The 24,574-nt window shown below is 33.9% G+C and overlaps 3 protein-coding genes across 12 annotated transcripts; 1 reads left to right on the top strand and 2 right to left on the bottom strand.

The window, feature by feature from the left end:
* The first annotated feature begins 3,324 nt into the window (after positions 1 to 3,324).
* Positions 3,325 to 4,728, top strand: LOC107902738 (pentatricopeptide repeat-containing protein At2g28050). The gene has a single exon (XM_016828863.1). It carries the CDS (start codon positions 3,325 to 3,327, stop codon positions 4,726 to 4,728), a length of 1,404 nt encoding a protein of 467 aa, XP_016684352.1.
* A 1,242-nt stretch (positions 4,729 to 5,970) lies between these two features.
* LOC107906263 (P-loop NTPase domain-containing protein LPA1 homolog 1) lies at positions 5,971 to 10,154 on the bottom strand. The gene is given in 8 exon segments (XM_016833221.2): positions 5,971 to 6,355; positions 6,358 to 6,541; positions 6,787 to 6,897; positions 7,086 to 7,823; positions 7,909 to 8,334; positions 8,436 to 8,517; positions 8,843 to 9,177; positions 10,000 to 10,154. Coding segments are annotated over 8 exon segments (2,151 nt in total). The 5' UTR covers positions 10,147 to 10,154; the 3' UTR covers positions 5,971 to 6,227.
* An 8,994-nt stretch (positions 10,155 to 19,148) lies between these two features.
* LOC107906261 (ruBisCO large subunit-binding protein subunit alpha) lies at positions 19,149 to 24,528 on the bottom strand. Of its 10 annotated transcripts, XR_005913851.1 has the most exons (11): positions 24,235 to 24,528; positions 23,835 to 24,018; positions 22,650 to 22,771; positions 22,326 to 22,533; positions 22,059 to 22,204; positions 21,615 to 21,921; positions 21,082 to 21,533; positions 20,508 to 20,893; positions 20,166 to 20,368; positions 19,557 to 19,773; positions 19,149 to 19,476 (listed from the first exon to the last, which is right to left on the bottom strand). XR_005913851.1 is itself a non-coding variant. In XM_016833219.2 (8 exons), the coding sequence occupies exons 1-8, from the start codon at positions 24,286 to 24,288 to the stop codon at positions 20,606 to 20,608; spliced, it is 1,761 nt and encodes a 586-aa protein (XP_016688708.1). In that variant the 5' UTR covers positions 24,289 to 24,528; the 3' UTR covers positions 20,403 to 20,605. The 10 variants fall into 10 exon arrangements, 1 of the variants encoding a protein (XP_016688708.1); XR_005913848.1 differs by having other exon boundaries at positions 19,149 to 19,773; positions 19,877 to 20,368; XR_001686692.2 differs by having other exon boundaries at positions 19,149 to 19,773.
* Between the last annotated feature and the right edge of the window lie 46 nt (positions 24,529 to 24,574).

Raw genomic sequence — 24,574 nt, 5'->3', positions numbered from 1 at the left:
ACATATTCTTGTGGTGAGATTCCATGTCATGTCGTGTTATAGGCTGTCCGCTGGTACACTTGGATTATGATGATTTTCAGTTCTTTTGCAGAATTAATGCTGTAATGTTAGTTATGCTGTGATCTAGTTAAGTTGTCATTTAGATATTTTTTCATCAAATTATTTTTGTTAGTTTTTTATTGTTTTCCGAGGTTGGGAACGGGGTTAAGCAAAAAGTATGTTTTCTCTTATGATTCCATCTTTTCCATGGCAAATCAATTAAAAGAGAGGCAATGCTTGGTTGTAGCTACTGGATTTGACATCTTCACCGTTTCTCAAACTTTTTCAAATGCTGGATGGGTCATAGAGAATCGAACTGCTTTGCAAAAGGTGGAGTGGATGGCTCCAATACCTTCATGTTCTTGTTGCTGTGCTTATGCTGGTTAGATGGTATTGCTTTGCTGGTTGCTATGTGGGCTGCCGTTCCAGCTTTCGGGGTTGTTTGAATTGTCTTCGTCTTCGGTGGACTATTTTGTTGTTGATGATGTTATTCACAGGACTGTAGGGCCTGCTTGCGTGGTAATATTGTTTGCTGTAATACCTTTTTACCTTCAATAATATCAATAAAATTTTCAGAGCAAATATATATGTCGACAATTGATCTTGGTCTTAGGCATAATACAAGATAACTGTGAATTCTCTCTGATATTTGTGTTCTTTTTGGAAATTAGAGGTAGTGCACATTAGTTACTGATAACGAAAGTTGAAGTGCATGTGGTACAGTGTGAATATCAAAAGAAGAATTCAGATATTTGAGATGCTAGCTGTTGCTTGAACGAATGATGGGTGATGGTTTCCAACTCATCTCGATGCTGCGCACATACAACAACTAAACAACACATGGGAAATACACATATGGGGAAAAGAAATTTGATGAAGTAATACTTAAAAAAAAAAGAAGCTTTTCCTTCTTAGTTTACAAGTATTGATGAAATTATGTCTATATGCTTCGGCACCCCAAGAAGGAAAAATGATATTGATATATTATCGTATAGGTTTTCGTCTTAGACTGGTTCATGCCAGGCGTGATGCATGTGCGTGCGTATGAAAAGTGGGATTAGCCATTTCAAGCAAGCTGGTCCCCAGCAAAATTTTGTCAAATGGTGATAGAATGTTTGTTGAATGGTCTCCAAAAGCCAGAATGGTCCGATTATGGTCCATCTGATCAGTGGGCGTGCACGTGGCAGGCATGCAAGTGAAGGACCAGCAGATGGGTCTATGGAATGAGATCTTTCACTGAAAAAAGAAAAGGGCAGCCGTGCCCATAATAATGTAATGAAGCTGAAAGGGTGCAGTAATTCATGCAACGTTATTGTTATGAAGACGCTAGTGGGTCAAAAACTCAAAGCTGTTAATAAGGCAGATGTGTATGGAGTATTAAACTTTTGCATCTTAGAGAAGTGGCAGGCGCAGTTGAATTTGATAGCAAAATTGCATTGAGAATAAAGCAGGATAAGGTTGAGTGGGGCAAAGCTAATCTGTTCGTCCCCCATATCCCTAAACATCCTCTACCGGCTTTGAATGGCAATTCAGTAGAAGCGACCTACCAAAGTTAGACTTACTGCTTGGTGTTTGAGAATAGATGGTCTTGTGCTTCCTGTCAACCACTCACCCACTGTGCTCGCAATTTAGTTTCTTCAAATCGATAAATTGATTTATTCCAGTTTTGAATTTTTAATCGCAACATAATTAAAAGTTTCTTCTCAACTCATAAATTAGAAAATAATGCGTTTCAGCGTATTCGAATTCAAGTCTTTTTGTATTGATAATAATACTCATAATAATCGATCACTTAAAAATAATTAAAAAGTAATTAATAAAAAATATTAAAATCAATTTAAGTGTGAATTTGATTGAATTGGTTTATTTCAATTGGTCTAAAACTTTTCTTGAATTAATATCTTAATCAATTCTTATCCAATCGATTCGATCTAAGATGTGTATGGAGTATTAACAGCAAGAAGTGTGGCGGCTTGTGATTCCTGATCAGTTAAAACAAAGGTTTTTTCCGTTTCCTTTCAGGATTGGCTTTTCCTTAACCTTTGTTTTAATGAAAGATTGCAGGTTTATGGTCTCACGTGGTCTTGCCTCTTTGGATTACTCGTTTGGCGTATATGGAAGAATAGAAATCTATACATTTTCCAGCACATATCTTGGACAGCAGCGGAAGTGATAAAAGTCTCTTGTTGTTGGGGCCGTCACTACACCTTCTATACTGAAGATCAATCTAAGAGCAAGCCGGGCTATTCCTTGATAAACAATTCAGCTGACAATTGGGTGTTTTTATTCACTGATGGAGCTGTAGCAAGAGATTCTGGCCATGCTGCATCAGGAGGAGTGGCTCAGGACCATGATGGAAATTGGATAGTGGGTTTTAACCGTTTCCTTGGCATGTGCTCCCCTTTCGAAGCTGAAGTTTGGGCTATTCTTGACGGGATCCTCATTCTTCTTAATAAGGGCTATAAACGTTTCATTATTATGACAGATAATCTGGAAGTTGCTGAGATCTTGTCTAATATGGAATTGGAAGACTCAGGGATTACTGTGCTCCGGAGAACTCTTCGTATTTTGCATTCAGCAGGGGAGTGGAGGATAAAGCACATTCCAAGAATTCAAAATTTGGTAGCAGATCGTCTCGCTAAACTCGGTTTAAGTTGGAAATCAAGCTTACAAATTATGGATGAGGCTCCCAAGGATTTTTTAGATTCAATTCAAGCAGATAAAACGAATGGTTGCTTTATGTAACTGATGTTTTTTTTCACCAAAAAAAAAAAGACTGAAATAAAATAATAATAGAATTTACAAATTATAATTAAAATAATAACTTTTTATTCTATTAATAAATAAAAATTAAAAAGCAAGCAAAACAAAAAGGTAAGTCCCTTCAACAAGAAACCAACAGATTAGGCCCAGTTTTAGATTCAGTCACAGCCCGAGAAAGAAGGTGGTGAAGCAGAACCGAAATCCAAGCTGAGAGGACACCTGAATTCAATTTTACAGTAATATGATTTAGAGAAGAGATTGAAATCCTGAATACAAACATATAAATAGTTGAGAATGATTCATCCTTAATGGATTTTAAGAATTTAAATAAACAATTTATCCCTCAAATTCAGAAAAGGAAATTGTCCTTTTTTTCTTCTAAATCAATAATTTATTTATAAATTATTTAAAAGTATAATTTAGATGAATATTTATGTAAGACTCTTGAGAGGTGATTTGTGAAAAAAGAAAAGAAGGATTGATTTAGAGGTATTGGCAGTCCACTTGGGTCCCCAACTCCAAATGACTCTCCAAAACTTTCTCAACACCCTCAAAACTGTTAAGAAATCCTCGGCTTCAACCCTTTCCCCCAAACACTTTCAACACCTTCCCGACTTTATCTCCCACTTTCTAAAACCTTCCACCCCCCTCGATGCCTCTGCTCTCCCCTCTCTCACCCCCACCACTTTTCGTGATATCCTCTCTTACCCAGATCTCAAAGCCTCCAAGTGCTTTCGTTTCTTCAACTTTGTTGCCAATAACCAATCTTTGCTTTCCTTCAAACCCCATCTTCAGGATCACTTGATCCTTATTTCTAGACTCCTGAAAGCCAGGCTGTTTGCCGATGCTGAAGCCATGTTGAAAACTCTGTCTGTTGATGAGAATCTCAGGTACCCTTTTCTTGTTATAGCTTCCGCTGTTGAGAATTGCTGTTTTGAGTCTAAAGTTACCACAAAGTTGTTTAATTTCATGCTTAAAGTTTACTCTGATAATGGGAATTTTAGTGAGGCATCCAAGACATTTGATTATATGAAGGATAATGGGATTAAGATCAATGAGAGAACTTGTACTGTTCATTTAAATACTCTTAAGAAAGCGGATGAATTGGGGTTGGTTTTAGATTTCTTTGGTCAAATGGTACAATCAGGTCTTGAAATTTCTGTTTATTCATTGACATGTGTGATTGATGGAATGTGTAGAAATGGGGATATAAAGAAAGCTAGAGAGATAATGGAGGAGATGTCTGGCAGAGGGATTAAACCTAATGTAATAACTTTTAATATATTGATAGATTCGTGTGTAAAAAGATGGGACTTTGAGGAGTTGGATTTGGTGTTAGGTTTGATGAGAAAAGGGGGAGTAGGATTTAATGTGGAGACATATAAATTTCTGATTGATGGGTATTCAAGCTATAGGAAAATTGAAGCAGCTGAAAGGTTGGTCATGGAGATGCATGACAAGGGTTTGAGAGTTGATACTTATTTGTTTAATTTGATGATAAATGGGTATTGTAAATTAGGAGCGATAGAGAGTGTGTTATTGTTGTTAGGCAGAATGAGGGATAGAGGTGTAAAGCCAAATGCTGATACATTTTGCCCTATAATAAATTGGTACTCTAAGGTTGGAGGAATGGAAGTGGCTATGAAGTATGTGGAGGAGATGCAAAAGATGGGATTTGAGTTGGACAAGGTTATGTATGACATGTTGATTGATAGATTTTGCCAGAATGGAATGGCTGATGAAGCTTTTGAGTTGCGAATCGATATGGAGAGGAAAGGGTTTCAAGCTGATATAGCTGTATTTAATCAGATGGGGGAAATATTGTGTGAAACTTATCAGACTGAGAAAGCAAAGATGCTTATGAACATAATGATTAAAAGGGGTATATGCCCGAAGATGGTAAGCTTCACATCTGCAATCAGCTAATAGTGCAGGAGTGGGGATGCTGCGTCATGAGACTCATAATGTTACTCAGTGACTTGGAACTTATTTGATTTGGTTGAGCATTTTTGTATCAGATGCATCTAAGTGCTCCAACGCCAATATATACAATGTTAACGTAGGATTCGTGTCTTGAATTGACATCCTAGATGATGTAGTTCACCCGCCTAATTGTTTATGCAATAAGATTTGTATTCCAATTTCCTCCTAGACAATTAGCATTTCCACTTGTAAAGAATTATTGCTTTTTTCCTGCATGTTTTCTCTCTTCTTTCTTGTTGTTCACCCTTCATGCTAAGGTTGAGTGAAAAACTGGAAGGAAAAGTGAAAAGAAAATAAAATTTGAGTGTGTTTGGTATTCAAGAAAATAAAAGAGTTGACTATTTTTCATTTTAATACATAATAAAAAATTATAAGAGGAGAGAAATGGAGAGATGTAAGTTCAAATTTATGCAAATTTAAATATGTTTTATTTATTTTTCTTTCATATTTTTTCAACTCTACTGAGTAATGAACAGACAATTTTGTTTTTTTTTTTTAGATTTTACATTTTTCCTACCTAGAACGTCAATGAAAAAAAATGTATATATAGTGTTTTTTATCTCTATATTTTTTTAACTTGACAGAATGGTTAGAGCACATATCCATGAAGGTGCTAAAGAGACTCATACCTTCACCGTCTCTTTTTTCTGTGAGTTTAATTTGATTTCCATGGTAGCTTCATCACTGGTTCTTATTACAATAACCTGGTCACCGCTTATTGCCCCTTGGTCAAACTCAATTTCAATGTGGGGTTTCTGTAAACATTGAACCAAGCAAGCGCAGGAGTGATTAGCAGAAATCATGAGAAACAAATAATGGCAGCATGGGTTTATAACAATAAAAACGTATTTGACGTTTTTGTAGTAAATGCATTGGCATGTAATTAGGCTTTTAGTATTTGCGTCAGATCGAAATTGAAAGAGATTCTCTCTCAATAATTAAAAAGCTCAGCACATAAGATCAATGCCCATATTGAAGATGGAAAGTTCTAATCAAACATTTCAGATAGTGTAGGCTCATTCATGCTCATAGAGTAGCTCATTTATTGACAAAAGAGGGCTTAAAATGAACAGTACGGAGCTACTCTGAAACATGAATGGAGAACAGTTTTCTTTGCTCCATTTATATACATGTTGAAATCTTCCATCATCACTGCGTTGTGAGGATTTAGGTGCGATGAACTAGTTGGGCTTGGAACTATTTTATTTTATTTTGCTTTCTTTGTGTTTCTTTTTATATAAGTCCTGTTGGCATCCCACATAATGATTTTTTTTGGGGGGTGCTGGCGAGGGATAAAATGGTTACTGGAATCCTCGCTTTTTAAAGCATCATTGCCCTTTCCCAACATGAGAGTAAATTAAATGACCCGGTAAATTACACAAAGCCAGGAAAAGATTAGTTATAAAACTAAAATGCGATGAACAAAATTTGTTCCGCTAATTCTAAGGAGCCCCAGAAAGAATGGGATCACTGATTATGGATCCATTATTATTCCTCAAGGGCGGAATGCCGAGGGAGGGTTTTGTTGTCTGCACATTACCTAATGACAATCCCCTCTCATCCTTCTCCATAACACCGAAGGGTGGTAATAGCAGAGTGGCTCAGACAACTGCTCTCCTCCGCTTTTATGGTAGGCATTCAAATTGTTGTTATATTGATCCTCTCTTGTGTGGATTGCTTGGTCCCACACATCCTGCATTGCCAGGTCATCATACTCTTCATCCGACTTTGTTGACCCCTCATCAACAGAACCTACCTATACAACAGAAATCAATAAAATTTTTAGTAGCATTCATTCCCAATCTTAAAGCTGTAGGAACTTAATGCCATTTCAATCATTCAACTTTCACAAAATGAATGTCATAAAACAACATATATAACGAACTAATAATAACTCCTCTAGGTATAATTGCGTAGCTTGCAAATTCTCTCTAAAACCAATGTCATTATGATATACATTTTTCATCTCTTGGACAATCTAACACAAGTTCATTGTCATACCTCTTCAAGGTCTCGTTTGTCACCGTCATCACTAAAATCCTCATCACTGTCCACCTCGGGTGGATCGTCAACTTCTTCATCACTGCCGAACACTGAGTTTTCCTCCATTAGCTGTCAGACAGAAATAGAATAAAAAAACTGAGCCTAATATAATAAAGCAATAATAATTAAGACTAGTAGCATTAAAAGTAAATTCAGTTTTTTTTGTTCATCTCATTTGACATTTGCACATCAAAGATAACTACAAGCATTGATAAAGAAATTTCTAAAAGGAAAAGAAAAAAACTGTAAGATACTACCTCCTTTGAAGGACCATCAGACATTCTTGGTGAGCTGCAGCAGGAAGATTGGCATCTACTGCCATTATCAGTCCCATCAAATCTCGACTCATCTACACTTCCAGCATGACTTGTGCCTCCATCACTAGGCCAGGCACTAATTCCATAGTGGCCAAATTGAAGATTAACAGGTTCAGCCTTGCTGATTGTTAAAGGTCCATACAAGGGCATGCCACTCAAACCCTCAGTTCCATGGCCAGAGATGGGCCTCCCATTACTATCAATGGATTCAACTGACCAAGCCTTCGCCACAGATCCATCTTTGTTAAGAAGAGCCATTAGTTGCCTAGAAGAACCACTCCTGTGGATCAATTGAAACATACCCTTGGAGCTCAGTGAATTGGCAGCACACTGATTCCGGTATTCCTCATCAATGACAGTGACTGTATTTGTTATAGGATCATACAGTGTCTCCCCAGCTTCGCGCCTACGGAGGCAACTGAAAACTGTTGCATGTATGGCTGCCACACTTTTGTCAACATTTGTGTTGTTTATTTTGGGGACAAAATGCTTGTCAGCTCGTTTACATAGATAATCTTGTATTGTCCTGATATTCCTTATATACTTCACATACTTATTTTTAGCAGGGTCCAATGTCATGTACTTCGCACGAACTGCAAATCTTTCCAAGTGTTTGTCTTCATTTGTAATGTAAATCATGAATGGTATGATTGAGGGGTGTTTCTTCATAAGCCCCATCTGCACATGAAGATAAAGAATAAATATAAAAAATAAAAGAGGCAATGAGATCCGATGGCAGGGAAACAGCCAAATGTCTACTTACAACAAAATTAAGGCTTAGGTGAACACCCTCGACTACTACAGACTCTTTCCTCTCTTCCCATGCAGTAATTAGTCTGTCTAGACTGTCAATGACCATCTCACTTTGTGCCTTGAATCCTTCGACTGCCATCTGTCTGGGACCGATCAATTCAGTACCAGTAGAATTACTCTCCCCTGGCCTGGCATCAGACTTGCCAGCTGAAGTAAGATCAGCTAGCTCACTCTTCGACAGTGACTGAGAAATGCCAGCCAACTTTTTTGCTCTTTTTTTAGCCTTAGCTTCTGTAACAGCCACAGGATCCAAGCACTCCCCAGCATGGTAGGTTGAAGCCCAGAGTAAAGGATTTTCCTTCTCATTTACAAAACTCCGCATCATGTGACGAATAGAGTCTGTTGAAATCACAGTTGTAATTCCCAACCTACTACCCTGCATGTAATTATCAAAAGCACAAAGATTAGCGATGTAAGAGAATGTAGTTAGAGAGCCACTAGCACCACGCAAATTGTAGATATGTAAAATAAAGATACCAGCAAAGCAGACAAAGTAGATTTGCCACAACCACTAGTGCCACACAACAGCACAGTAACAGATTCCTTCTTCTCTCGGATTCTGCAATGAAGACCAAATACAATTACAATGGGAGACAATACACCTTACATTAAAAATTTACTTGGTACTTGTGATAATAAAGAAAATCATGCTTGAATAGTCTATCTATTGAAATATATTCTAGGAATGTTTTGTCATGTCAAATAAGACACAATAAAAAAGTGTGAATTACAAATCTCCATGCTATCACAACACAATCACCTCTAGAAGTTTGCAAGAGAAGAGGAAATTTAAACGAATTGGGGCATATTCCCCATGCAAGAATTGAATTTATGACATACATTATAGCAATTTCTTATTGCAAGTATAAGTAGTCATACAATACCTGCATGCCAGAACCAAGTCAGCCCTCTGGTTAGGACCAACATACTTGTATTCAGCCAGAGCATCACAGACAACATCTAAGAAAGCTTCTCTTTTAACAACTACAGATGTACGTCTTTTGTACAGCTCAAATGGTATACCCTTATTTCTATCATCTTCGTTTGAAGTTAAACGGCTGCCTGCCTCTGCTCTTTGGAAGTCATTAAAGTTAGAATAGGCATCTTCCTTTTCAGAGTTCCATCTCAAACCATCAGAATTCAATGTCTCACTTCCCTGTTGAAGAAGTGAACTGTAAGAAGCTTCACTTCTTACCAACTCAAAAACCCGGCGGCTAATCTGGTAAGAAATACAGAGAATGCATTCAGCAAGAGGATCCACTTTCCATAACAACTAAGGAACAAGAGAAAAAAACACTTATGTCAAACTAGAAAATTAAATATGAAACGACATATCTCAACAACACAGCGTAAAAGCAGACAAGAATTCTGATTGAGGAAATGACCAAGCCTCAATCTCAACATGCATACATACATAAAGCAACTGATTCTAGTCTCAACCTCTCACTGAAGATGATAAGGAAGATTTCTTTCTCCCAATTGGAAGCAGAAAGCAATTTACAAATAGAAAATTAAACAGACAACATGAATATTATTAGGCAATAAAATCACTAGGGCCCACATCATGACATGGTAGAACAAGATCCAGAACCCCGCGATGACAGCTAAATGGAAACAGATCAGAACTAATTCCGTCATAATTGATTTCGTTCATTTGCAGAAGTCCCAACAAATTTTCCGGAAATAAATAGGAGCATCTCGTTTTTAAAGGTAGAATGAGAAGTTATATTCAGTCGAAATTCTATGACAACGACAGAAAGATGATTCTTTGACAAACTGAAGCAAAAATAAAATAAAATCGCTGCTACTATCAAAATCTTAAAATATGATAGTTTTGACTCGGCATTAAAACTAAAAAGCATATAAAATTGGAAAGGAATTTTATGAACACGTTATCAGAAATACAGATCTAACAACTCAGCATCCACATTTTAATTTTATAATTTCATAAGTATAGTTTATCAATCGATCAAAAAGGGAAAAAAAGTTTTATCAAACGAAAAAACCATAATTCGCTGAAATTTAAAAAAAAAAAAAAAACCTTGAAAGCATGACGAGCTTTGCAGCCCATGAGTTGGAGGGTGCTTTGAAGAACAGGACGCGTGTATCGGAACGACGACGTCTCCTTGTCCCTCTTCTCACCTTCGTCGACCACCACTATATACAACACCTTCGCTAACTCTCCCATCTTCAGTATCTCTGCGAACCAAAATGAAAAAAGAAAAAAATAAATCAAATCAGGACGTCAACGTTGTGAAATAACGCAATGCAGGATAATAGATGAAGAGCAGTAGAGAAATCCAACCTGAAATTATATACAGCGAAATCACCTGAAAAGAAAAACAAGAAACAATTGCCCGAATGGGGAAGAGTGAGGAAAAAAAGGGGGACTTTTAGGGTTTATTTTGTCTATGACTCATGAAATACGAGAAAAGCCAATCTGAAGTAGGAGCGAAGAAAATCAGAGGGAAATCATCGGTAGCAATGTGTTGATGGAGTCATCACTATGCCACGAATCACGCGAGCCTTCCACGAGTCCCTTATTTCCTTGTACTTCTTTTCTTGTCTTCAATGCAAAACCCGATCGGAGGAAGGAAACAGACTGATATCACCTTCTGTGGGAGAAGGAATTACTTTTGGTTTTGAGGGAAGCAAGCATCGGGAAAAAGAGTATTTATAATTTGTAAACAGAAACGGGTAGGAGTGCGGGCCCTTCCATTCTATTGGCACGTGTAAGATGAGCGGCAATTGAAGTAAAATCTAAATAGTATAGGGCGTAAAGACGAAAATCTTCGCTCTCCTCGTCTGGCTTCAAGTAATTCTTCAATCTTTTTTTTTTCTTCACAGCCATTCTTGAATTTCACATCATCTAAAATTCTAATTGCTGATTTGAGAGTGTTAAATTATCCGATTTTAAATTCAAATATCAGATAAAAAGTTAAAATACTAAAAGTAGAGAAATTGACTACTGTTCATCTAATTCTGCCCCATTAACATACTAATCAAATGCAATTAGAAATAATTCATTCCCGCAATTACATTATTGTTTTTCTCTTTGAAATTTACATCATTGACTTTAACCGCCCATAATTAAGGGAAATCATTTTGCTTTCTCTTTTTAAATTAGTTAAAAACATCAAGTGAGCTTCTTTACTTTTTTTTTCATAGAACCGAGTCCAACTCAATCCAAGGCAGCGTTGAGATTGATAATGTAAAGTGGTGGAATAAAATAGCCATGTATATTTTAAATAAATTATAATATTACAAAGTAGTTTGTTGTTCTCTTATTTCCAAAAAGAACCAAAAAAAAAAAAACAAATGTTAATATTTAACCCATCCACTACCATCTATAATTTGTTTCCCACTTTAATCAATATCTTATTATACATTTTGATGTTATTATATAAATTGTTTTGCTCACATTATTTGTATATCTATTGGCAGGGGCGTAGTTAGGGGTTGGTAGGGACTCGACCACCTTTAAAATGATTTTTTTTTATTTAGTTCCTTTCAATTTTTTAAAATTTTAAATTAATAAAGTTAAAATTGCACTTTGGTCCCCCAAAAATGTTAAATTTTTTATTTAATCTTTTAAAAATTATAAAGATATAGGTTATTAAAGCAGGGCAATTGTATTTTTATTATCGTAAAAAATATAATTTAATCTCAGCCCCCTAAAAAAAAATTTTGACTTTGCCTTTGTGTATTGATAAAATTGTTAATAAAGTTGGTGTACAAAATTAACTCAATATCATGTCAATGGAAATGATAATAACATGATAAATAATTGAAATGCATTTAATATTATTAATAAGGGAGGAGATAAGTAGGGGTTCTCACCTTAAAATGGAAAATTTATGTTTTAGCCCCTTTAAAATCTAAATTAGTTTTTATTTTAATTTGATACATATTGCTTATAAGTTATTATTAGTTTCAAATATTATGTTATATTATCTTTAAATGCACACATATTTTTTAAATATATAATTTTCACACACATACGTAAATGATAAAATTTATAGGTAACTAAAGCACAATTTTACATGTAAACTCGCGTATTCAAACAAACCAAATATCCAAGTCATGAAAGTGTTTAAAAAAAATATTATAGTTAATGACATTATATTAAAAACAATCCTATAGGACTTAAGGGATGGTAATAGGTTCGGTTCTCGTATCGATCTTATATTAACATTAATTGGCAGGGTATTAAAGATGTTAGTTCAAGACATTTGATTTTTAGTAATAAAATTGTTGAAACATGGAAAGTACACTTTCTCCTTTATTGTTATTGAAGTTATAAGCCCAGTATTTTATTTGGTGAAAATTGTTAAGATATTTTTGAAACATAGCCAATGGTGAATCCATGAAGATTAATGTGTTTGAAGAATTATTAACCATTGAAAAGTTGACCAAAACAGTATTGGATTGTGTAACGTGGCTCTGGGCAAACCGGCCATGAAGAGGAAAACCAGTCAAACCAAAACAAACCCACTTACTTACCCTATAAGGTTTAATGAAAATAAATTAACCTTTAAAGTTTATTTATTTAATTTGTTTAAAGCTGCTTTTTTTTAATGAATTTTATTAATTACTTATTATTCTTCAATTTTTGTATTCAATCATTTTAAATTTTAAAAAAATTTTTAATTATTATTAAATTAATTTATAAGCTACATCATGTTCTAATATTATCATATGTTAAATATAACATATTTTTCAATTAGTATATATAAACTTTTTGTTGAAGTTACAAGTACAACCATATTGCAATTACAACAAGTACATGCACATAACTATATAACCAAAATTAATCTTTAGTATGATCAAACCAATAACTATAATACATTCAAACTTAAGTATGGTAAGAGATAAACGAGAATAAATATGCACTAGTATCCTAAATATGATTTACAAACAGTGAGACTAGAATCTAAATCATAGAGTTTTCAGAGTTTTAATCTTGCCATTAAATTCCACTCACAAAATAAACATTAAAAGATGGATTCATCTTTACTCAAATAGTGCGATTAAAGTTGTCTCAAGAGATGTTGCTTCCGGTAGAGTGATCAAAGACAATCAAGGGAGGTGGATTCTTGGATTTAACAAAAGGTTGGACCAATGCTCTGTTTTCAATGCTGAACTTTGGGATATTCTAGATGGTCTGCTTCTTTTACAAAATAGGCACTGTAATAAAGTGTTGATCAAAACGAATAGCATGAAGGTTCTTCAAGCCATTCAGGAAACTTTCACATCGACATTTACCTAAGCTCTTATCAGACATATTCATCAGCTGTTGCAGGAAGTTAGTCAATAGGAACTTGAGTATATTCCTAAAGAAGAGAACTCAAAAGCTGACTTTGTCACCAAGATAGCGTTCGAAAGGAATGAAGGCTTATAGCTATTTACAAAAAAAATCCATTAAATTTTACTAGATAATTGTACTTAACTTATGTAGTTTTTTATCCAAAAAAATATATCATTGGTTGTAAGTTTATTTTTAAAAAAAATGTTATTGATGATAAATATATTTTATTTAAATTTAAATTTAATTATATATATTAATTTTGAGACATTTTTTTTCTTTATTCCTTTACATAAAAATACATCTCAATATTAATATGTAATTGAATTAAATATTTAGTTGAAAATAAAAATATTTTTATGAAAAACCATATATTTAATTAATTAAAACAGAAAATAATAAACAAAATAGAAAATACATAGATAAATAATATGCTCATAATTATCTTTTTAATTTATTTGAAGTTCCATGGTTGGTTTTGTAAAATTTGAGTAAAATGGCCACAACAAGTGCCCCCACTTGGCTTAATCAACTTATCTTGAACAATAATCAAAAGAAAACCTATCTTGAACGAAACTATCAAATATTTATAAAATAATCCAATGCATTAAAAAAAAACTAAAATGATGAGGTATCTATATTAATATCGCATAAGCTCTTAAAATACTCGTTAACGTTATAATTAGAACAATTGGATATTGTTATCAGTCATGGACAACGACCAGGCACCTTGTCGTTGTGCTTTGAGTTGTCAATCTATGCTTTTTCATATTATAATGCCAACTTTGGTGCGACATAACTTGGAAAGTGTAAAACACGGTTTGAACACGCTCACGGTCTAATGCAGTAGGGGAGAATTTGAAGGCTACCTCATTGCTCTTGGCTTTACCTTAACGACTTTAACTAATCCCACCTTATAAATAAACAAGCTACGTTATCAACCGCCCATCGATATGACCTGCCTTAGTATTAAAGTCCACTTGAGAGAGTTAAACTGGATTTTCTTTTCCCTAACTCAGAGGGGAATCCAGGTGCTGGCTCGTGCTTCGGCCTTTTAAAATAAAAAATTATAATTTTAGCTCTTTAAAAAAATTAAAATTTTAAATTAGTATTTCATTTTATCCCTTAAAAAATTTCCCACTTCACACTGCCCTAACTCCCAACAAAAATATATATTAAATTGCAGTTCTCTCCGTCTGACTCTGCAGATGATTCGATAGGATAGGGCGATGGGTCGCCTTAAGTTATGCAACATTCCTAGCTCCCACGTTGAGTAGTAGACTTTATAAGTTGTTCGAGATAGTGGATGGTTGGTATCCTTTGATTTCCTATTAACTTACCAATATATATATATATATTATCAATGTACTGACAATACCACATAATTAAAATTAAAATTAATTTTTGAATTTTTTTCATTGACAGTGAATGCTGTTGTAAATAATATATATATAGATATTATATATTATATTATATAAAGTATTTTCAAATAAAATATATATTATTAAAGTTTTATGTTATTTATAATATATATATACAACAATCACATATATATATACAATGGAAAAGAAAGAAAAAAATATGATATAAAATTAAATACAAGTGTTTTTATTTCAATGGACACAAGTATTCATAGAAAAGGTTGTATCATTTCAAAAACCACGTAGATACCTCGTAGTACTTTATATATATACACAATAATCAAAATTGAAAGAATTCTAACTTCGATTTTCATTGACAATTCTTTGTTACGATGGTAGTTTAAAATGAGGTATTGATAGAAAACTAGGAGAATTTGTTCCCTTTTATGGTGGAAGTATTTGGTAAGTTTCTTTATTATAAAGATTAGTTATATTATTAAATAGATAAATTTTGTACTTGTACAAGTAAAAAGAAGTAAATAAGGTTAAATTTAACATTTATTGTTTAAATATGTCATCCATTATTACATAAAATTAATATTTTATATTTTATAATTGTATAAATGAAATTTTTTGGAGTTGAATTAAATATATATATTTCATATAAATTTTTAAATAATAACTGTTTATTAAATTTAAATAAAACCATTTAACAGTAGAGAGACTGATTTGAACAAGCCCTAAAGTGACCTCACATATATTTTTACCTCAAAATATTTGAAATTTTAATGATTACAAATGTAATTTGCTATAGGTTATAATGTCCAAATTAATACTCAAATTTATCTTTTACCAAACATTTAAGTCTATTTTTTTAACACCATTAAAATAAAATGATATAAACCAATCAGATTGTTATACATACCAAACATGGTAAGTTAAATAATAATAAAAGTATATATAATCGGTTTTTATATAAAAATAATTAAAATGTGAAAAATTAAAAAAGATATAAAAATATAAAATGAAAATGAAATATTTAACAGTTTTGAATGTTAGTCAAAGCCTTTCAAATTCAGTAAATTTCTTTTTATAATTTTTTGAAATTTATATATATTCTTTATTTTTTTAAGTTTTAGTAAATGTTTACATTTTTTGAGTTTTTTAAAATTTAGATTTAACTGACGATATGTAATGTGTGGCACGAGTAAGTTAATCGTGATTGATTGGTATCATTTCAACTCAATAGAAAGTCAAATTTAAATGCCAAATTGGATAAAAAATTAAATGTCTGTTTAAAAATTGAAACTAAATTTAGGTATGGATAAATATATCTGCCCGTAAAAGAAATAAGAAAGAAGGTTTGAATTTCCGAGTGTGAATAGTGCGGTTGGCAAAAACCTTTGACGAGGTAGGTAACAGGACTAAACTCCAAATAAACCATGGGTACACAATCCAATGCGATGGATGAACTTAACTTTCGTCCCCTTCTCCACTGGGAAAAATTTCCAAATATTACAGCGGTGTTGGCGCCCCCATCCATGAGTCTGCGCCTGTGCATTTCATGTGTTTATTTTCATTACAATTCTTATAAACATATAACATTCAACCAATACTAATGAACGCATGTTTAAAATTGTAATCTGCTTTTTGGAGAAAAAAATGAGTAATGTGTTTAAAAACTCGTATTATAATTAAACTGAAATGGATACACATTTATTGTGTTATTGTTGTGGCAAATTACCCTTTTACCCAGGGGAGATGGATGGCAATAACAATAAAATTGATTGTAGTTTTGAAGAATATTGACATCGTCAATTCGACAGGTCTTGACTTCCAACAATCAAAGAGAAAGTCATATATTCCATACCCAAAACAAGGGGCCCTTCATATTCTACAATCTAAGATAGAAATAGAATCAAAGGAAGATATAATAAAGCTTTAAAATGTCTACTAAAACATTGTTGTAATTATAGCAAAGCTAAGAAGAAGATGGGAAAGTTGGAAAGATACACGCAAGGTATACATTAAATCTTGAATTTAAATGAAATTTGGTTTTGTTTTTTCATACAATCTATGTGTATGATTTATTTATTTATTTTAATGTATTTATATTTTTATATTTTGATAAATTTAAAAAAATGCTTATCCATAATAAAAACAATAAAATTAGAATTTATGATGTCATGATTTTTATTCTCTCAACTTAGATCACATTTAATTTTTATATAAAATTTTAATTAATATGTTATAATTTAATATAATGAATATATGAACAGAATCTATTCTGTTAGATTCTCCATTATACGAAAGTTCACTATCTACAATATATATAATTTTCCTTGGTTGAAAATGGATTGCAAAGAAAGCATCGGTGGTGGAGAGAATCGTTGCTTTAATCTGCGTTTTCAACATTTTAGCAAAAAACATTTAGCCTTTAGCGTGAAGAATATTATTGAATGAAAAACCTGCACAATATGCTTTAAAAAGACCTATCCAAGGATAACATCTATACTCTAATTGCTAGTTAAATATGTTTTTATTTATTTAAAAAATATAAACATAAATAAAAATGAACATGATGCATAAAGAAACATAAGTGAGAGACTTGGTTCCTACATTGCTACCAAAATGAACATACCAGAATTAGAACATGAAATTCAAAAAGGTAATATAAACAGGGTTCGGAATAAGGCGTTTTTATATGATTTTGAATCAGAAAAAGCGAAAGTTATTTTGAGCTGTTGGGCAACCAAAATTTAAATTTTCTCGGGAATCAATCACATCCAAAGGGAATATATATACTTTATTACTAGGAGGCACGCATATGCACACTTTCCTTTTTCTTTTCTTTTTTTCTTTCACACACTAATTTAAATAACCTTCCAATTTGTCATTCAAAAATTCCTAACCATTCACCCTTTTTAAGTTTCATTTTTTGCTTCGAGTTATTTGTTCGTCGCAACTTCTCCACCATGTTTTTCATAATTTTATTTTATTTTATCCAGAATTCGGTGGTTTTATTTTGTCCCCATTTTTTATTTTGTATTTTTTTTTGTTTACTTCACATTTGTTTTCTTTGAAGGCAGAGGTAATTTTAATTTTTTACTTTTAGTCATGTTCTGACATAAATGTGAGATTTACCAATACAAGGGTGACGTCAATTATATTAGGAACCGATCTTGAAGAGCTTTATTATGATAGATAATAGTGATGGTAATAGATTCAAGATGATCAGAATGATAGGTCATTTGAAACTTGATCTTTCATGCATCGCTGATGTGGTGGGTCTCTTGGGACTTTTGACAATTTTTTCTTACTAGATCGATATTCATCGTCAGATTGATTTGATGATGGCGAGACTAGGATACAAATTTTTCACAATTTAATCAAGTTGATGCATTTTTAGTTTGTTTTTTTTAATTAATCATGTATTGCATTTACTTCCATTTGTCTATTTTTTTTTAGATTACTTTACTGACACGGATATTTGTTTATAGCAATTTATTTATCATTTGTATTAAGTGTCATGTCTTTCTCATGATTCCTATTAATAACAGTATTTTATTAAAAGAATAATCTTCCAATTTAGAACTGGGACCACATGTGATATAATCTCACAACTAATTTCATTTAACTCCACCATTTTCTTAAGAGAAAGAGATGAATAGGATTAGGTTAATTTTAACCAAAAGCAATAAAACCTTAAATTTCAAAAAATAATTGTTGAAATATTTGAAAAATAAACATTTATTAGTTTGAATTTTGTCACTTAATTATACAATTAAAGGAAGCGGGTATTTGGGCTCTAGTGTTTAATTTATTGGCCAAAGTTGTTTATCACATATTTACGATTTAGTATTTAATCTTCGAGTATTACTTGTTAATGGTGTGTTGTATAAAAAAAAGTAAATATTTATTTTTTATCAACATTTATAAATGCATTTGTTATATAATTTTGTCTTGAGATTGAATCATAAAATTGTTTATTGAAAGTAGGTATCTACTTCTATAAATATATTTATTATATAATTTTATTTTATCCCTACAATGTGGATATACCGTAATTTAATCTAGTTATTATTTAAGAATTTGATTAAATTAGTGTCACTCATCAACTAAATTCTAACTTAATCATGAAATTATTGAAATCATATTACTTTTATAAAGTAATAAAGACTATTTTAAAGATGTTGTTCATATAAAATCTAAAAAAAAATACATACACAACTAATTGAATACCAAAATTATAATATTTTTATTAAAAAATGAGCATTATATTTGGTAGAACTCACGTACCATTAATAGGAGTAAATAATTACCACGTATGCAAACACCACTAGCATACAATTCCAGTAACTCAATCTCACGATATGAGTACAGGATGAACATCCTTAGCAAACGCTGGGTTCAAATTTATATATATCTGAAATCTAATTCTCTTTTTATAATTTTGTATAATCTTCGAAGTTTGTATATTTTTTGAAAATTTGAAAATATACAATTATTTAAAAGAAATTCATATGACAAAATGTGATATATTTTAGCCTTAACAATATTACAAGAAATTACCAAAATAATGGAAAAGTACCAAACCAGAGAAAAATAATAAAAGTAACAAATTGAAAGATGTAGGCCATTCTTTTCCATTATAAGGGAGAGGGAGTTGAGGCACGTGAATCCGTCTGTCTTGTGGTTGTTGAACTACTAGAATGCAGCTTGCCGAAAAATATCACACGCTCTTTAACTCGAACTATCAATGTTGACAATGTGTGAATAAAGCCTATCCCGTCTATCAAACTTACATTTGCACACATCCCCATTTGTTTCTCAACTTCACGTGTATTCGAATCTAAAAGAAGAGGTTAAGGGTCATTGTCAATCTAGTTTTGGCTGTTCCATGTGATGCATAATGGAGCAGTTATCACCCACCAGACCTGCTTGTCGTGATAGAAAATGCCCAAACAGAGAGTTTTATAAACGCATTGAATTGGAATCCGGAAAGGGACGGGGACCATGGCCAGCCGCACCATAGCTTTCATAAAACACCAACCATGTGATGTCTAATAGATTCTTATCTTCGAACCTCTTGATATCGACTTGCTTTAGAGGATATTCACCACGTGAGACCAACGTTGGAGAAAATAGCCTACATAGATAAATCGAGCAAATTTTGAAAAAAAGAAAGAAAAAAAAAAGAAAACGAAGGAAAAACATAATTGAGGCGATGCCTGATTTGCATGAACATTTACCTCTCAAGAAATTAAAATCTTGAATAGTTGGAGGTATGATGTTATTATTGATGGTTATCATATACCATCAATTAATGTCTGAAAAAAAGTTTGACGTGCACTTGTAAATTACTGAGAATTGTGTTCGAGTCAGAGCCGTTGTTTTTAATTACCCTACATCTAAAATGCTTTTAAGGGTCCAACAAAATTGAGTGGCCCTACCCTAAGTTGACTTGCTCATCATGTCTGGTAGAACTGATCAACGGTCCACCACTAGGAAATAAGGGGGTGAAAGTAGAAGCCTACTTACCACTGGATTGAAAAAAAAAACCATAGGAAACGGATTGTAGCTTCCTACAGCTTTGCTGCTCACCAAATACTTCGATGGAGTTCTCTGTGTCTTTAGGTTCTACCACCAAAGTACAAGTAGCTTTCATGTTGCAACGTTTGTTAACTTCAAAATGATGCAGGCAAGCAAACCTAATCATACTCTTTCACTTCCTAGGAAAACTTCTAAAGCAAAATCAGTGGTTGAGTTGTATGTTTGTAAGCATGAATCGTAAGCTTTATATTTTCGCAAATCCCAAGATAAAGCTGTTTCGTTATTAGTCCATACAAGAGAAAAACAAAAATAAAAGGAAAATTTTCTTACAAGGACAATCTCTATTCATTTGGCATTTTCTTGTGATTCACGGCAAGAATACTGCTCTTCATCTTCAGAAAACCTAATGAGCGCATATATCCTACTCATTATACAGCAAGACCTGATGGAGCAGCGGCGGCGGAAGCCTTTGGCTTGGGCTTCTCAACAACAATGGCCTGAGTGGTAAGGACCATTCCTGCAACTGAAGAAGCATTCTGCAGAGCACATCTTGTTACCTTTGCTGGGTCAATAACTCCAGCCTCCAGCAAGTTCTCAAATTTGTCTGTCATAGCATTGTAACCAACCTCCCATTCACTACTCTTCACCTTCTCCACCACCACCTCACCTTCCATTCCTGCATTTTGAGCTATCAACGAAGCTGGTGCAACCAGAGCCTGCATGCAATAAAATGAATCAGTATAGTTTTATATTTGGAGCATTAATGTTCATCAGGTTAAAAGCATATGGTATGTCACGAGTACCAAGTCTCACTGACTGCAGTTCACATTTATCGAACATGGTCCTTGAAAGGGTCACACTAAATAGAATTTTCATTTTGACACCAAAGCTTCAGCAAGTTTACCTTCTGCACAATGTCAGCTCCCAAGCGCTCATCTGCGTCTTCAAGCTTCTCCTTAATTGCAGGAACACAACTTGAAAGATGAACTAATGCAGCACCACCACCAGGCACAATTCCTTCCTCTATGGCAGCAAATGTAGCATTCTTCGCATCTTCAATCCGTAGCTTACGATCCTCAAGTTCAGTCTCTGTTGCAGCCCCCACCTTAATGACTGCAACACCACCAGATAGTTTGGCAATCCTTTCTGCCAATTTTTCTGAATCATAGACAGAATCTGTCTGAACTAGCTCTTTTTTTAGTTGTGCCACCCTAGTTTGTATCTCATCCTTTGAGGCTGCCTCAGCAATTAGTTGAGTCGAATCCTTGGTAATGATCACCTTTCTGGCTATACCAAGCTGCTCACCTGAGGTATTCTCCACGAGCAAACCCAAATCACTAGCTTGGAACTCAGCACCTACAGTTTAGATAATGAAATAAACACTATAAATCATGGCATAATGTTCCATCAGAAAAATAGATATTGTAACTAAGATACCAGTCAGAATGGCAATATCTTGAAGGAGAGCTTTTCTCCTTTCACCAAAACCAGGAGCTTTAATGGCTGCAACATTGAGAATGCCACGCAGCTTGTTCACCACAAGTGTGGCCAGAGCCTCTCCACTCACATCCTCAGCAATTATAAGCAAAGGAGATCTTAATTGAGTGGCCTTTTCTAACAGGGGAATGATGTCTTTTATAGCTGAAATCTTTTGATCAGTTACCAACACTCTTGCATTCTCAAACTCACAAACCAATTTCTCAGGGTTTGTTACAAATTGTGGGGAGATGTAACCTCTGTCAATCTGGAAGTCCAAAGAAAAAGAAACAAAGATAATTCGAATTAAATCAGGCTTCCAACTGCCAACAAAATATCCAGGTTACTTCTATCAAGTGAAAAAGAAATAATATCAGTGGGTTACATATCTAAAACAAGACATACCTCCATTCCTTCCTCAACATCAACTGTGGTCTCAAATGAGGACGATGACTCAATGGACAAAACACCATCAGGTCCAACTTTGTCAATTGCATCAGCAATCATTGTTCCAATAAGGTCATCATTTCCAGAAGAAACAGAAGCCACAGCTGAAAAGCAAAAAGCATAAGTATTGCATTATACAACAAATAATAAAGAGAAGCTTGTTCCTTAGTACCTAGTGGCACATTGTTTTGGTGTGAGAATACGATTTATAATTGTGCAAAATACCTTTGATATCATCACGACCTTTAACAGGCCTGGCCTTCTTTTCGAGTTCTTCTACCAACCCTTGTACAGTTTTATCGATACCCCTCTTTACTGAGACTGGATTAGCACCAGAGGTAACACTCAGAAGTCCTAGTTTGATTATTTCCCGTGCAAGTACGGATGCCGTAGTTGTCCCATCACCAGCAGAGTCATTAGTTTTACTAGCAACCTTCATCCCACAGCCAAAGGGCAACAAAAGATGTCAGTTCCAATGACCATTGTCAAGGTGAGATTCAAGACTTATCAACAAATATAATCAGGAGAACACTAAAATGATTATGGGACCTCTCTAATAAGAGCTGCACCAGCATTTTCCATGGCATTAGGAAGCTCAATTGCTCTGGCTATAGTCACTCCATCATTGACTACCTTTGGACTTCCATATTCATCCAAGACAACATTCCTCCCTTTAGAATACCCAAACATGTTATAGTTAATACAATTGATACTAGCAATCATTTAAAGATAATACAAAAGCAACTACAAATTTTTTAACTTCTAAGTTGGAGAATAACGCATTAGTTAAAGGCATGTACATGACAGAAAACCACTAAATTGAATTATCAAGACAAGAAAATGAAAGTTGAAACAAAATTGAGGAAGCAATAGACTTGATCTGATGAGAAGGATCAAATCAGCATACCTTCATTAACCAAGAAGTGAGCTATTTATACATCAATGAGCTAAAGTACACATGCACAAAATCCACCAACTGAGTTAGTCATGAATCTAACAAATATGGTAACAACTGATCTCACCTGCTTTGACCACAGTCACTGTTTCTTGACTGATACTCTAACAATACATATATACATGAAACGATTATGAGTCTGAACTGCACTCTCTAAAACATGCAAATCACAACATTTCTGACATTTTATTCTATTCAAATGTAGGGATAGCAATGGAGGGGGCCCCAGGGGGGGGGCGCAGATATTTCTAAATCCACTACCGCTCCACAATTGGCATGCTCTACTCCCCCACCCGCCCCGTTCCACTATGGATACATAATCTTGAAAATCACTATCATTTCCATGGGTGTTTGGATGCATCCATCCCCACCCCACTCAACTTCAATTTAATTTTTTCTATTTATCTTTTAGTTTTTCAAAATTTTCAATCATTTAAACTGTAAGAAAATATTTACGCATAATTCTTTAAAAAATGATTTTTTCTATATTATGTTATTATAATTCAAGGAGGAACGTGCAATTATCATAATCGTTCCATACCCACTATGTAAAAGAAAAAATCCACCCAGCCCCATCCCACATCCACTTTCAAACAAAAAATATATATACTCTATCAGGGACGGATCGGTTCGGAATCCATCGAGCAGTTCGGATTTTGCAATCCTATTCGAATGAGCGGATCAGCTTATTATTCCTTCAGCCAGAAATAGAGTAGACTAACAAGATTATTTAAAGAAACAATGAATAATGAACTAATGATGGGGAAAAAGAAAGTTACCCCTAGGACCAAGAGTAAGGCCAACAGCATCAGCAAGCTTATCAATGCCAGCTTGCATAGCAGCCCTCGAGCTCTGGTCAAAAGCAATTTCCTTTGCACAAGCTCTCACACCAAATCGGCTATTTCCTTGCCTATAGTTTACTCTTTGGTTCTGGCGCTGATTTCCCCTCCTACCCAGACTCCCCTGCAATCATAAACAACAACCCCATTAGAAACTCTAAAGAACACACGTGTTTCATCACTTCTCCAATACCCAGATACAAAAAAAAAGAATAAGAAGAAGAAGAAGAAGAAGAAGAAGAAAAGTTCCAAAGGCATAAGGTAACACTGCGCCTCTCAGAAACCAGTGTTGTAGCAGTTAACAGTAGGGAAAATGAAATGAGGGAATGAAAGGAAATACCTGTTTTGAGGTGCAAAGAACAGAAGCAGAAGAAAGAGCATTAGCAGAAGCCATTTTCGAAGACCAAAAAGGCAAACTAAGATCACAAAAAAAAAGGCGTTATTTTTCTTGCTAGTTTTGAGAGAAGGTGAATAGGGAGGCAGGTAGGGAACTAATAAGTTGCAAGTACGTAGTGTCTTTTCCGGTAGGGTTTAGCTTTCTTTCTTCCCTTTTTTAATGAAGAAAGAAATGCTTCTAGAACCTCCTTCCATTTCTTGCCGCTCTCTTCTTTGATTGGGCCACAACGTAGTAGAGCGACCAAACTCATATTTCGAATTTTAGGTTAAATCATTAATCTACT

This window comes from Gossypium hirsutum, chromosome D05 (genome assembly GCF_007990345.1).
Source record: "Gossypium hirsutum isolate 1008001.06 chromosome D05, Gossypium_hirsutum_v2.1, whole genome shotgun sequence".
NCBI classification, from domain to species: Eukaryota; Viridiplantae; Streptophyta; class Magnoliopsida; order Malvales; family Malvaceae; genus Gossypium; species Gossypium hirsutum.
The sequence above is the reverse complement of the archived record's forward strand: the minus strand, read 5'-3'. Positions and strand labels throughout refer to the sequence as shown.

Bases quoted from the DNA above. Each gene is read 5' to 3' on its own strand.
- LOC107906261 (XM_016833219.2), bottom strand. From the start codon at position 24,288: ATGGCTTCTGCTAATGCTCTTTCTTCTGCTTCTGTTCTTTGCACCTCA. The intron at 22,534-22,649 runs GTCCCATAATCA...TGTGGGATGAAG, and splicing joins GTGCAGCTCTTATTAGAGAG to GTTGCTAGTAAAACTAATGA. The intron at 21,534-21,614 runs GTATCTTAGTTA...TCTAAACTGTAG, and splicing joins AGATATTGCCATTCTGACTG to GTGCTGAGTTCCAAGCTAGT.
- LOC107902738 (XM_016828863.1), top strand. From the start codon at position 3,325: ATGACTCTCCAAAACTTTCTCAACACCCTCAAAACTGTTAAGAAATCC.